A 15295-nucleotide genomic window follows, 5' to 3' on the forward strand; every position below is an offset into this window, starting at 1 on the left:
AATCCTCAGGATATGTACATAGTATGTGTGTATATATATATATATATATATTTTTTTTTTTTTTTTTTTTTGGCAGAGTCTCTCTCTTTCGCCCAGGCTGGAATATAGTAGCACTTACTTCAGCCTTGACCTCCTGGGCTTAGATCTATTATGAATAATAAATTTCATATAATAAAGTCTTACATTTTAGATCTATATACTATGAAAAACTGGCGGGTACACAGAGGAGTACAGAAAATTTTTTAAACATTCTAACAAGTCAGTGCATCCCAATCAAAATCTCAGCAAGTTATTTTGTAGATTTTTACAAACTGATTTTAAAATTTATATGGGAAGGCAAAAGACCCACAATAATCACAACACTGGAGAAGAACAAAGTCAGAGACAGACATTATGTAACTTCAAAACTTACTACAGGCTGGGCGCAGTGGCTCACACCTGTAATCCCAGCACTTTGGGAGTCTGAGGTGGGCAGATCACGAGGTCAGGAGATGGATACCATCCTGGCCAACAAGGTGAAACCCCGTCTCTACTAAAAATACAAAAATTAGCTGGGTGTGGTGGTGCGCGCCTGTAGTCCCAGCTACTCAGGAGGCTGAGGCAGGAGAACTGCTTGAATCCGGGAGGCAGAGGTTGGTTGCAGTGAACCAAGATGGCGCCACTGCACTCCAGCCCAGTGACAGAGCGAGACTCTGTCTCAAAAAATAAATAAATAAATAAAAAAGACTTACTATAAAGCTACTAGTAATCAAGACAATGTGGTGTTGGTTAAAGAATGGACATTGAACAAAACCATATTCTAATGTAAATAAAATGTATAAAATACATACCAAATAATCACTATATGAAATGAGAGACAAAAATAAGAAAATGTGAACACCCAGTGATAAGGAACTCTACGAGTAGAAATATTACTTCTGGCTGGGAGCTTCATGAAAGTGTTTAAGGAAGACAACTCCTTGGACATTTGCAGAGAAGCGAGGGGTGGTAAACTTTTGAAAGGCTCAGAATTCTAGGTTGAGGAATTAGTGTAGTAAGAATGCGGAGAATATATACCTGAATTAAGTGTAGCATATTCAGGGAGTGAGTTCAGTTTGGATAGAGAACGAATAGTATAAAGAACTAATTGGAGCTAGAAATAAAGAAAGGTTACAGTTTTAGATTCCTTTGTAAGAACCGAGGTCACAGGATAGCAGTTAAATTAGGAACGGTCTGCTGGAGGGACAGTGTGCAATAGTTACAGGCAAGTTAAAGACCTAGATCCAAGAAGACATCATCAAGGCAGCCCCCGGCAAAATGCCATGAGAATAATCCGATCATTAGCTGGATTCACCCAGCTGCACATATTTCTTCCTAACCAATGCTTGAATAGTTTCCTGAGGAACTAAAAACCCCTTATGGGGGCCAGGTGTGGTGGCTCATGCCTGTAATCCCAGCACTTTGGGAGGCCAAGGCCGGCGGATTACCTGAGGTAAGGAGTTCGAAACCAGCCTGGCCAAGATGGAGAAACCCCATCTGTACTAAAAATACACAAAAATTAGCCAGGCGTGGTGGCGGGTGCCTGCAATCCCAGCTACTTGGGAGGCTGAGGCAGGAGAATCGCTTTAAACCAGGAGGCAGAGGTTGCAGGGAGCCAAGACCATGCCATTGCACTCCAGCCTGAGCAACGAGAAGTAAACTCTGTCTCAAAAAACAAAACAAAACAAAACAAAACTCTTATGGGGAAACTACATACAAATCAACAAAACTTAAATATCTGTATCATTAGTACCATCCACATCAAATCCATGCTGGAGCTTTAGAGCCTGTATCTCAAGAATCAATAAATGATATAATTAATTTCCTTACATGTCATATAATTGTCATTCACACAAATACTTCTATTCTGGAAACTATTAGAAACAAAACTTCCAGTCCATGACTGTGTAAAGATAATCACTGCTTTTAATCGTTGACCTTGGTACATTGTTTCTATTTCCTCATCTGAAAAAAAAAATCACTTATTGAGTGTTTATACCTACAATGCACACGCTCCATTTATGTCCTATTCTGGAAGAGGCCTCTGTAGCAACTCAGCTCGCTCTCACTATTTACTCTACACAGAATCTAGAACGTGGTTACTCATCATGTATCAATAGAGTGAACAAATGCAATTAACACCAGCTTATGAAGTATTTAATTTTGCTGGTTTAGCTGCTGTTTCTTCTGTGATCTCTGGTGTTATTTAACTTTCATTTAGCTTTATCTTTGCATTGTCCAGTCTCATTCATTGTTGTGTGAGATTTGGGATGCTTTTTTTTTTGAGACGGCATCTCGGTCCGTCACCCAGGTTGGAGTGTAGTGGCACAAACACAGCTCACCGCAGCCTCGATCCTCCAAGCTCAAGCAATCCCACCACCTCAGCCTCTGAAGTAGCTGGGTCTATAGGTATGCTGGCTATGGCTATTAGCCACCATGTCCAGCTAATTTTTTTTATCTTTTGTAGAGACAGTGTCACCACGTTGCCCAAGCTGGTCTCAAACTCCTGGGCTCAAGTGATCCTCCCACCTCAGACTCCCAAAGTGCTTGCATTACAGGCGTGGGCCACAGTACGCCTGGCCTACTTTTCTCTTTTGTCAGATACTGCAAGGCTTTCAATATGTTCTTCTTGTCTCACATATGGCTCACATTTTCCAGGGCTATGGAAATCAGTGCGTGGCAATATTAGGCCCATTCTGTGTGTTCTTGCTGTGCTGCTCTTTGTACTTTTTTCAGTGGTCTAAGGACAGTTCTAAGGTTTCTGGTTCCAGCAAAGGACCCTTCTACAGTTCCACGTGGTCTTAAGAGTTAATGCTTCACCAGGAAGTCATGGGTCACATGTGGCCTGATCTCAGAAGCCACATGAAAGTAATCAGTTTGTACTACCAGTACTGACCTCACGCTCACTCTCAGAATGTTCCATCTGGTCTCTGTAATCCTCAAGTTATGTAGATCCTGCTGGTCTTTGCCCTTCTCTCACACTTCTGGGATTACTTGCAAAAAAGTGTATCTTCTCAGAATGTGTGACTGCAACAATCACTAAAGAGGTTGTATGAGTGGGGTGAGGTGGCTCACCCTGTAATCCCAACATTTTGGGAGGTTAAGGTGGGAGGATCACTTAAGGTCAGGAGTTCAAGGCCAGCCTGGGCAATATACCAAGAACCTATCTTTACCAAAAAAAAAAAAAAAAAAAAATTAATTAGCCAGGCATGGTGGCTTGTGCCTGTGGTCCTGGCTACTCAGGAGGCAGGAGGATCCCTTGAGACCCAGCATTGGAGGCTGCAGAGAGCTATGATCATACCACTGCACTCCAGCATGGATAACAGAGCAAGAATTAACTCAAAAAAAAAAAAGGAAGTTATTTAACTCAACAAAAAGGAAGACTTCTTTTAGGTCTTCAAATCAGAGATGAAATACAAGATTTTGTATGCATGCATATTATTTGTATTGCCTTCTGTAAATAGATTCTGTAAGTTTTATCTGATTCACAAAGACACCATGACTAGGGATAACCATGTAATTTCTCATCCAGACTGGGACACTTTGGACAACGAAAGGGGGAACTAATAGTGATTATGCTGTGACCACAGGTATTAACCTGGACTGTGTCAGGCAAATAAGGATGGAGGATTACCAAACCCAAAAGGTTATTTTCTGACTTTTCCTTTCAAAAAACATTCCTTTTCTCCCACAATAGAGAGGCAAATTCAAAAACAGCTGTATTGAACAGACAAAAAAGCTCTACCATATGTTCAAAACTGTTACTACAGTAGCAGAAACAGAATTTTTGGTACTTTTCAGCCCCTTGATTTTGGTCTATAAATTCTATCTTGCAGTCCCTCCAGTCAGCAAATATTTCCTTACTACCTAGTACATAACATGCATTGTCTTGGATGTTAGTGGTATAGCAAGCGAATACCACAGACCCAAAGACCTGCATTCCTGAGATTTACACTCTAATGGGGATAGGAAGGCAATAAACAGACCGCGAATACATAGTCTTCAGAAGGTGTTCAGTGCTTTGAAGAAAACACACCAAAAAAATGCAGGAAGGAGTGTTAGTTGTTGTTTTTGCTTTTGTGTTTGTTTTTTGGGGAGGATATTGCACCATTGCACTCCAGCCTAGGTGACAGAATGAGACTCTATCTCAAAAAAAGAAAAAAGTTTGAGAATGGCTGACTCAATAGGTTCCACATATCTTTAAGTCACTCATAAATTGCAGAATAGTTTATTAAGATTGAATCAGAAATATGCCATGTCATTTATTTGCTATCATATGTTTACAAATGAAAATTTTTTTCTATTATAAATACACACAAATAGCTGAGGAAGATGTCCAAATTGAATGAGACTAATCAAATAAAATAATCTATACATTTAAGATTCATAATCTAAAACAGTGCCTAACTACGCCACTGTGATTAAATTACATCCTGCTTAAATTGACGTCTTTATTGAGTTTGATGACAGAGTCTGGAAACCACGTCATTCAAATACTTAGAAATATGGAATATCCTTGGCTTCTGAGTAGAAAGTTGTCTTTCTAGAAACAGAAAGGCAGTAAAACTGAAAGATGCATCTTTCAACCACAGACAAATTTCCACATTCACCTAAGTGACAGATGGATAATTGTTGCTCAGTGAATATTTTTAGCTATGAGCCCTTCAAGAGATTATAATCACATTCACCTTTACATCACTGCATCAATTTTGCAGATGAAGGGTAGGTACATATTTATATACAGAGGCTTTGGACAAGATGCTGGCTAAATATTACATTAATTAGTAAATTTGTGAATTTATTGGCATTTTAATCTAATTATTGAAGTACTATTTATGCTTTACCAAGGATGTTCCTCAATAGGAAGGTAAACAGAACACAGCCTCTTAAAATAAGGTTAAGTTAGACTAGATATTTGAGAATAGAAGTTTCAGATATAAATAGCTAGTAGCATCATATTGTCTACAATATAAACACACACTAATCCATTCAGCATTTCACAGTTATGAGGACGTACAAGGGTAGAGTGTTGGGTAGGTAATTAGATCTCTCCTCTGCTCTCTGATTGAACTATTTACTATGAAAGCAGGTTCATACCACATTATATTTATCTTCTCTCTTTATTATTAGATTGCTAAGATTCTCAAGAGCAAGGAGGCATTGTTATTCATCCCTGTCCCCCTAGCTCCAGAATGCACAAAAGCAACTCAATCTATTTTTGTTGAATGAACACTGTATGAATGAGACAGGTGGAGAATGGACATGCGCTTTCTATTTCTCGGTCATGGAGACACCTGAGCACAGAGTTGGATTTGTTTTCATAGGCAAAGATTTCACTTGTGGGTCCTAGTTTGGCTCAAGAACATGGAGGGTCCCAAATATAAACATTTCCAGTGAAAGCATACAGATGCTAACTATGTATCTGCTATATGATGGAGCAGACAATGTTAGAAATTATCTGACCTTCATTTTCACATGCAATTCTCTTCCTTCTCCCAATAAAAGAACCTCGTTCTTCAAAGTATCCTTCCCTATTGCCATCCCCATGGTCAGAGCCAGTTGTGCTGGCCCCATTTTCTCTTGCAAGTAAATAAATTAGCTATGGGTGTGTGACAATGGGCATGAGGGAAATTCTGCCAGGGAGTTCCTGGGGAAAGTGTCTTGCTTTTAGAAACAAAGAAAGTCAGCTCCTTTTTGTGCCTATAGATGATGTTGACTTTGGATATCATCCCTGAAATTCCTACAAGGTATCCTGTAATCATGAGGGAAGCTAGCCTGTGAACCAAGCAAACGCAGAACAGGGCAAAGGGAACTACAGAAATCTGACCTAGAGCTTGGATCAACTAAATCTGAATCTTCTCTTCCTCTGGACATTTTGTGTCCTGATTTTTTAAAAACCATATATAATTAGGTGGTAAAAGATGACAAGACAGTATATGATTCTATTTATATAATAATATTTTTATGCATAAAGTTATAGATGGCTATATACCAATCTTTTAGCTGTGGTTATCTTAGGGGGGAATGAGGACTATGAAGAGGGCATTTTTATTTTATACTCATATATTACTGTTATAAAAATAAAACATTTCAATGATTTAGAATTTAAATTTAAGTATATTTGCATATTGCATGCATAATAGACACTAATTACTTTTAACAATAGCATTAATTAAAAATAACTAAATAAACAAATGAAGATATATATAAATGCTCAATTTGTTGAGTTCTTATCATATTCCAAGCAGGCATCTTCCTGAAACACAAATAAAACATAATGAGTGTGGTATTATTTTTCTTTGTTAATAGGAGCCTGTTCATTCTTTGGCTATAGTCTCTTCAGTGGCAGATATCTCTACATTTACACACTTAAAGTATGGTCACAGTTTTACATACTAATTCTGTATTTTAATGGAGTTTAATTCTGTATTTTACTGGAGACGTAATCAGAGCATATTTGAAAATGGATGAACAACATCAAGTGTTAAACCTCATTTTTTTCCAGTGAGTCATTAGCCCAGCCATTTGAGAAATTTACTTTTAATAATATACAGAACACAATTTATATCATATGAACTACAAAATTCATCAACTCCTTTTCCTCCACATTACCCCAATGTGCTTTAATGGAAAGAAATCATTAATATAAAACTCAACTAGCGTGGACACAACGTTAACTCTTTTCATTTTGATCCTTGATCTATCTGCCCTAAAGCTTGAACAAAAAAGGCTTCACGATGTAGTGCCTCTGAGCAGATACCATAATACCAGAAGAATGAGGATGTAAAAGAAATATGAAGATCTACTGTTGGAACTGTGACCATACTTCAAATACTGTTACCTGACACAGAAGAGACTATAGCCAAAGACTGAACAGGCTGCTATTAACAAAGAAAAATAATACCACACTCACTATTTCGTATTCATGGCTTAGGAAGATGCCTGTCTGGAATACGATAGGAACTCAACAAATTGCATTTATATATATCCTCATTTTTTTAGTTATTTTTGATTAATGTTATTGTTAAAAGTAATTAGTGTCTACTATGCATGCAATATGAAAATATACATAAATTTAAATTCTAAATCATGTGATTAACTACTGGAAACTCAGAAAACCTTCAGAGAATGAAGCCCGTTAAATACAAAATGTATGTGAATCTATAAATTGGTATGTACATAAGATAGACTGAAATTCCTATTGATTGGTTTGCAAGAAAATCAGGCTCCTGTCAAATCAAAAAGTATACTTTTCAGTCATTTTTCAACTAGATTGTTCTCACTTCCATTTGATCTTGTCAATAACATCTTACTCGAGCTCAGCACATCCATGATAGGGTAGACCACATAATGGCACCCCGGAACCATCCACATCCTAATCCCTGGCACCTGTGACGATGTGACATGGTAGGTCACTGCTGGCTTTGAGGGTGGAGGATGGGTCACAAGCCAAGAATGTAGGCTAGAAAAGGCAAGGAAACAGATTTTTCCCTAGAGTCCCTGGAAGCAACGCAGTGCTGCCAACACCCTGATTTTAGCCCATGGAGATTGATTTTAGACTTGTGACCTCTAACGCTAGAAAATAATAAATGTATGTTGTTTTAAGCCACCAACTTAGCGGTAACTTGTAATGGCGGCCATAGAGCAACTATAGCTAGGGCCTTCAGGTAATTGAAGGTTTTATTATTGTGGGTGTAGTTTTGTTTTTGTATTTTGTCCAGAGATTATAGTTATTTTCTTCAGAAGGATCAGATCTGGTAGGAGCTTACTCAGGCATACTCAATGCAGAGACCATCACAATGATGATGGCATACTCATAGTGCTTCTTGCATGCCACGATTGTTCTACACACTTTACTTATATTATTTAATTCTCACAACAAAGGGAGATGCTATTATTTTCCCCACATTATAAATGAGAAAACTGAGGCACAGAAAGGTTAAGTCACTTATGTTACCAGGAAATGAACTCAGGGAGTTTGTACTATAATCTATGAGCTTTAACCACTGTGAGATAATACACAGATCTTCTTCATCTTTTGCTCTTGCATTTATATAAAATGATCTTAGATGCAATTACCTGTGTGAAATTGGAGCTTCAATGTTTGATAAATGTACTTTCAAAAAGTAATTTATGGGGCTTCAGTGCTTCACAAATGTATTTTTTAAATTTATTTACCAGTAAATTTAGCCAGTTGCTTCCCACTGAATTTTTTTTTTTTTTTTGAAATGGATACTCGCTCTGTTGCCCAGGCTGGAGTGCAGTGGCACGATCTGGGCTCACTGCAAAATCCGCCTCCCGGGTTCAAGTGATTCTCGTGCCTCAGCCTCCCAAGTAGCTGGGATTACAGGCACGTGTCACCACGTCTGGCTAATTTTTTGTGGTTTTAGTAGAGATGGGGTTTCAACATGTTGGCTAGGCCGGTCTCCAATTCCCGACCTCAAGTGGATCCACATGCCTCAGCGTCCCAAAGTGCTGGGATGACAGGTGTGAGCCACCGTGCCCAGCCCCATGCATTTTTGAATGTTCTTAGAGTACATGTCTTAAAGAGACAGGGGTTTTATAAAAAGAATGACACAAGTGTTATTTATTTATTTATTTATTTATTTATTTATTTATTTATTTAGAGATGGAGTCTCACTTTGTTGCCCAGGCTGGAGAACAGTGGTGCAATCTCTGCTCTCTACAACCTCCATCTCCTGGGTTCAAGCGATTCTCCTGCTTCAGCCTCCCGAGTAGCTGGGATTACAGGTGTGCGCCACCACACCCAGCTAATTTTTGTATTTTTCATAGAGACAGGGTTTCTCCACATTGGCCAGGCTGGTCTCAAACTCCTGACCTCAAGTGATCCACCCACCTCGGCCTCCCAAAGTGCTGGGATTACAGGCGTGAGCCACCGTGCCCAGCCGACACAAGTTTTTTACTACTCCACATTCTACAGCTCCATTTTTCATAAAAGCTGGACATGTCTGAGTCTGATCTATACCTCTGTTAATAATTAAGTCATTGTAATATTTTGTACTTTGAAGACAGTACATAATTTAGAAAGAGGAAACATCATTACAGTTTCTTATAAAACAATAAGCCATTTTACTAAACTGAAACATAAAAATCATTTTAAGAATATCTCTGGACATGTTTTGGATTGTCTTCCTGACAAGTATTATTTTCTATTAAAATTTTAAGGAATTGCCTCATGAGCTCAAATTGTTCCTTGGAAAAAATTTTGAAATGATTTTTCTATTAATAGTTTTAATATTACTTCTAATAGTTTTGGAAATGATTCTAAAAAGTGCCAAGAAAATGTAAAGGAATAACAAGTTCCACATACACAATTCCTTCTTCATGCCAACATGATAATTATATATACTTCTATAACATACAGGAAATTATACTATAATTGTTTTTCTACCCCTGCAGTTGTAAACTCATTGATGACAAAAAAACACTTAAATTTCTATACATAGAACCTTTATAAGATATAAGTTACCTTATAAATGTTGAAAAAGCACCAAATGATTAGAATTGGATTTATTTAATATTCATTTCAATATTATTTGCTCATCACAATATTTATAGCATTACATTGTGAATTTTATAGATTTTTAAAGTATCATCCATAACTTACATAGCGGTAAACTACCAATACCCACGATCATGAGGAATATATAGCAAATGAATGAATGATCCAAATCATAATCACCTGAATTATAAATGTTAATCTATTACTCCATCAAAGAGCAAGATGTAAGGAGCAAAGAATGATTAATTTTAATTTTTTCTCTAGTTCAATCTATAATATTCTAATAATAAAGGGACCCAGTCAAGTGGCCATAAGCTAAAGTTGAAAAGGACAGGGTCCTACAATTCCCCCAGAAATAATTCAACCGAAAGACGGAAAGGACACTCAACGTGTATTTTAAAATATGCTGTCCTCAACAGAATATACAAGCCATATATTGGACTCATGGCATTAAACCAAAGCAATGCCTTTTCAACAGATGATAATTATTATAAATATTATTTGAAAAAGAACTTTCAGTAAATTTCCTGGACTCCAAAACCAAAGCCCTTTCTACTATACTACGTCACCTCTCACTTGATATCTGTGCTCATAGGAGATGAAATCCTTAAATTAACTTTGGCATTACAAATAAAGTTGTGTGAGAGAAAAGTGTCTATCATAATTTTGTGAATTAAGATAAAAGGAATAGCCAAAAGCACAATATTACTTAAATTATGAAACTTTATTAACTACAAAACACATGGAAACAAGCAAATGCTATCATCAACTCTCTATTCTAACACTGCTGCGGCATCATTAAATCGGCAAACTACATGTGCCAGGATTGATGAGGATACTGGGGTCGAGGGGAGGAAGTGGGAGCTGGACTGGCTATGTCCCAGAGAAGGAAGAAAGCCATCAAGGCCGGAGAAAAGGCAGTCAGGAATTAATAGCAGTCCAACCCAGGGAGTTTAAAAGTATACAAAAAAGAATAAATAAAACAATAATAACATGTACCATCATTTAATAATTACTAAGCCTTGATGATAAAGTTATCTTTCCCAAAGCCACAGAGCTAACTATGGCAGAACTGGTATTCTCAAGCAGTTTTTAACCCTATGCTATATCATCCATATGCAAAATAGATCTGAAGATCAAGAAGAGCAATACAGAGGGAGATCTGCAAGCGACAAGTTATCCAGAACCACAGAAAACCCAGTGGGGGAAATAGAAAGAACAGCAGAAGCAAGAATGTGCATAGGCAGACACCCAGAGAAAACGGGGCCAAAGAGATGATTGCTGCTCAACAGGCACCTTCTCCTTCTCGTTGCCTGTGTACTGTCTCCATCCTCAAGATCTGAAAGCTTCTGTGGGCAGCTACTGAGATAAACAGGTCTTGGCCTATTTACTATTGACATGATTTTAATAAGAATAAAAGCTAAATGATAGTCAATGTAATTATATAGATACTGGATCTAGGTCTCTCTTTTAACACACATACATATATATTTTTAATTAAACAGATATTTTAGAAAATCCACTTAGATGAAATCCTTCAGAATGATTTTGGTGCCACAAAAATATGAGTTATTTTACTAATAGTCACAATAAGCAACTTTTTAGGGAACCAAAACTTCATACATTAGGTAATATTTTCTCCCATTTCATCTTACACATCTTCTTCTGTTATCGTAATGTTCATGATTTACTTTGTCACAAATGACATTGGGAGTTTTCTGCTAAGTTTCCTTAACCATTTTATGAAAACCATGTATTTATTCATGACCCAAGAATACTAGCAAAATGGTCCTTAACCACAAAAAACAAAGGCATGGTTCTAAATGGAAAAATTGTCCTTATCATCAAGTGTGTTTGTATTGCTATGTGCATATAACATTTTGGACATGAAATAGTGTAAGTATTGTTTAATTTACTGAATTACATAAGAAATTAAAGAAGAATTATTAAATAAAAAAGAACAGGGCTCTGTAAAGAAAGTTGATTATGAAAGAGTTGGGAATCAGGGGAACACAAGGTTCTTTTTGACTCACTGTTCATCTGAAAGGAAAGAAATGATTTCTTGAAAATTCACATTCCCTTCCTGACACACTTCATCCTAGGAAAAGTGGCTCTTCGTTTAGCAAACTACACATGATTTATTAACCTGGAGATAGTAATTTGATTGATAAAAAGATTCCCCATTAGAGTTCCATAATGAGTGTAAAGGGGACATTATAAGGCACTAGAAAAGATGATATTTGGAGTTCAGAAGACTTGGTTCCTACAAGTGCCAGCAGCATCCCTGAGTCACATATCATCAGACATGATATTTAGCTGGGGCACACTCTTATGAATAAAATGGTTAAGTGGAAAATATCTATCCTTCTTGGTAAACAGTTGCTGCCCCAAGTCCCCACAGTGCTCCCTAACCCTGACCACCCCAGGGGTCCTCCAGGACAACCCCCGTTGCTCGGGCTACCTCCAAATCCATAAATACAATAGAGACCTCCAGAACCCTTCCTCCAATGCTGTGGCTGGGGCTGTGCTAATTAACTGGCATCACCTGTGGCAAGCTAGGAATGAATATCATTTCTGGGTATAATAAAAAATACTCAGCAGTATGAGAGAAACTTTCATTTTCCCCTAATATACAGTACCCTGTTGAGCTATTTGACATTGGTTTCTTTCTAAAAGTTACTAATAACCAGAAATAGGTTTCAGCTTCATGCAATGTGTTTATTCCTTGTAGCAGTTTTTCCTCAAATTATACTTCCTAATTCATGTCTTATGGTAACTATACTGCGTTTTATAAAATAGTGTTCAACACATCACACAAATTACTACTTTATCTGTGATGGAGACATTCTAGAGAGTGAACAATTCAAAACTAAATTCAGCTAAATAAAAATACTTGAGGAGATCCAGAAATTCTAACTAATAAATGTCTTGAAAACATAAATCCTAGAAGCTGGGTACAGTGTGGCATGCACCTATAATCCTAGACATTCCAGAGACTGAGGCAGGAGGATTGCTTGAGCTCAGGAGCTCAAGACCAGCCTGGGCCATATAGCAAGACCCCATCTCAAAAAAACCATAAATCCTAAAACAGTATTTCAAATTACTTCCTATATTTCAAGAAACTTTAGAATTTGCCCAGCCCTACCTCATGATTTGAAGAAGATAAAAGATCTTCTCAAAGTTGTTAAATTTAAAAAACGCAACTTAACAATAAAAAAATTAAATTTATGGCAATTTAGTTCTAAGTTGTTATCTATAAAGACAGATGAAATGGCAAGATGCATTTTTTAAATGCTAATGCCAAATAAAAATGATCTTTCTTTATAAAAGCTGATTTGCATATCAAAGTTGATATGACTCAGGGATGTTTAAAAATCAGGAGGGGTTATTTCAGGTAGAAATGAAACTAAATTGAGAATTGTTTTACTCTTTCATAACTTAAGCATAACTGAGAAGGTTTACATGAAAGAATAGAAATTTTTAAAAGAAACTTTATATATTTTAATAATTTCAAACTTTGTTGTAAACAAAAAATGAACCTGAAAAACTAAAATACTAAGCTTTTGTAAAATAAGCTTCTAGTCTAATATCAAAAGTCACTAAAGTTTCTCTTCCCTACTTAATAGTACACTGCTGAAATTTAATTTAGAATTAATGCACAAATCAACTAAAGTCATAAGCTGCATGACACTAAAATTTTAAAAACTACAAGGCTGATGAAAATAACGTTATAACTGATCACTCATTTCTATGGATAATCATTTATATATTACCATTTTTTAATCTCTTTACTTATCCAGACCAGAGTAATGATTAATAACAACAGCAACATATAGATCAATAATGGCAAAATAAAATTTTCAGCTTTCTCTCTGGAAATACTACACTTTATTAAACCATACACTGCAGTAATTACCATACCAAAAAATAAAAATTAAAAATCCTGGAAACAAAAAATTTGACCATTAATCCTCCTGCTTAATTCTAAACTTTAATAAATTGGTTAAGACTGGGTAACAGCCCAGATATCAGTCACAGGAAGTCTCATTGAAAATAAAATAACCAAATAGGCTTTGAAAGAAAAATACTTGCATTAGGAAACCACATAACAATTTCAGGGCTGGGCGCGGTGGCTCACGCCTGTAATCCCAGCACTTTGGGAGGCCAAGGTGGGCAGATCACGAGGTCAGGAGATCAAGACCATCCTGGCAAACATGGTGAAACCCCGTCTCTACTAAAAATAGAAAAAAAAAAATAGCCAGGTGTGGTGGTGGCAGGAGCCTGTAGTCCCAGCTACTCGGGAGGCTGAGACAGGAGAATGGCATGAACCTGGGAGGCAGAGCTTGCAGTGAGCTGAGATCGCGCCACCTCACTCCAGCCTGGGCGACAGAGCCAGACTCCGTCTCAAAAAAGAAAAGAAAAGAAAAGAAAAGAAAAATTTCAATTTTCAGAGGAGAAGGATTAGCTGTTTGCAAAATTACAATAGACTAAAGCCATATCACCAAAATTTGGTTACTTAAAATATATAACAGTGCCATGAAATTTTACTTTCCATGAAAAAGCTCAGAACATAGTCACATAGTGACAGACATTTGAAAATGAAATAAAGGTTAATGACAAATAGCCATGCATAAAGCTATGAGTTAAAATAATAACAATAACAGCTCTGAAAATGTAATGAAACACAGAAACGCTCAAAGAAAGGTCGGTTTTAAACAACAGACATAAGCACGAGGCCTAGTGACACAGATCACATCAAGCTTGGATATATTTTTTTAGTTTTCAAGACACCACAAATATGCTAGATAAAGCAGAAAGTCAAACCTAAGGACATTCCAACTGAAAGGCATGGACTTCTTTTAGCAAAAAGAAAATCTCTGACACCTGTGAAAGAAATTGTTCCTATAGTAGCTGAGCTCATTAAAATACTACAAGTCTACATAAATTGGGTACTTGCCCCTTCTGATTTCTCCACGGTGTTAGCCAGCATCTCCTGCAGCGCCCGGACAGAGAGGGACTGCTCCAGCACAAAGGTGCAGATGGAGAGGTCTGGGGGCACATTCTGTACAGAAAGAGGAAGAGCAGTCAGCAGCGTCATCTTCATCAAGCATCCAGACCCAGCTCACCTTAGGAGGCTCCAGTTTCTTTCATAGAAACAGTATTTGTCAACTTTCTACTGCAAGTTCCCCAGTCATCAAGAAACACTGTCATTACTCCTCATGTTTAATACATTTTAAAAACCAGAGATAGTGGCCGGGTGCGGTGGCTCACGCCTGTAATCCCAGCACTCTGGGAGGCCGAGGTGGGCGGATCACCTGAGGTCAGGAGTTTGAGTTCAGCCTGGCCAACATAGTGAAACCCCATCTCTACTAAAAATACAAAAATTAGCCAGACGCAGCGGCACAAGCCTGTAATCCCAGCTACTCAGGAGGCTGAGGCTGGAGAATAGTTTGAACCCAGGAGGCGGAGGTTGCAGTTAGCCAAGATCACACCACTGCCCTCCAGACCTGGCGACAGAGCGAGACTCCGTCTCAAAAACAACAGCAACAAAAACACAGATAACAACAGCTGCCATTTATTGAGCAACAATAACAGCTCTGAAAATGTAAGGAGACACAGCTTACTCTGATACGCATTGCCCTGGGAGCTGTATCTGTAATTCCTGTGGTCCTCTATAGTAAGGATTATTACTATCACTTGTGTGAACAGGATAAACAGAGAAGTTAGATTCCTTTTCCAAAGTCACAGAGTTAT

At 37.5% G+C, this 15295-nt stretch overlaps 1 protein-coding gene across 22 annotated transcripts in view; it reads right to left on the reverse strand.

Moving 5' to 3' along the window:
- The window catches only part of RYR2 (ryanodine receptor 2), a 788912-nt gene that overhangs the window by 492908 nt on the left and 280709 nt on the right, over positions 1–15295 (reverse strand). For all 22 annotated transcript variants that reach the window (XM_063790296.1, XM_063790294.1, XM_063790292.1 and 19 more), the window contains exon 3: positions 14499–14603. In XM_063790296.1, the coding sequence (XP_063646366.1) occupies positions 14499–14603 (105 nt within the window). The remainder of the gene's footprint in view (positions 1–14498; positions 14604–15295) is intronic.

The sequence above is a fragment of the Pan troglodytes genome, chromosome 1 (assembly GCF_028858775.2).
Source record: "Pan troglodytes isolate AG18354 chromosome 1, NHGRI_mPanTro3-v2.0_pri, whole genome shotgun sequence".
Classification (NCBI taxonomy): Eukaryota; Metazoa; Chordata; class Mammalia; order Primates; family Hominidae; genus Pan; species Pan troglodytes.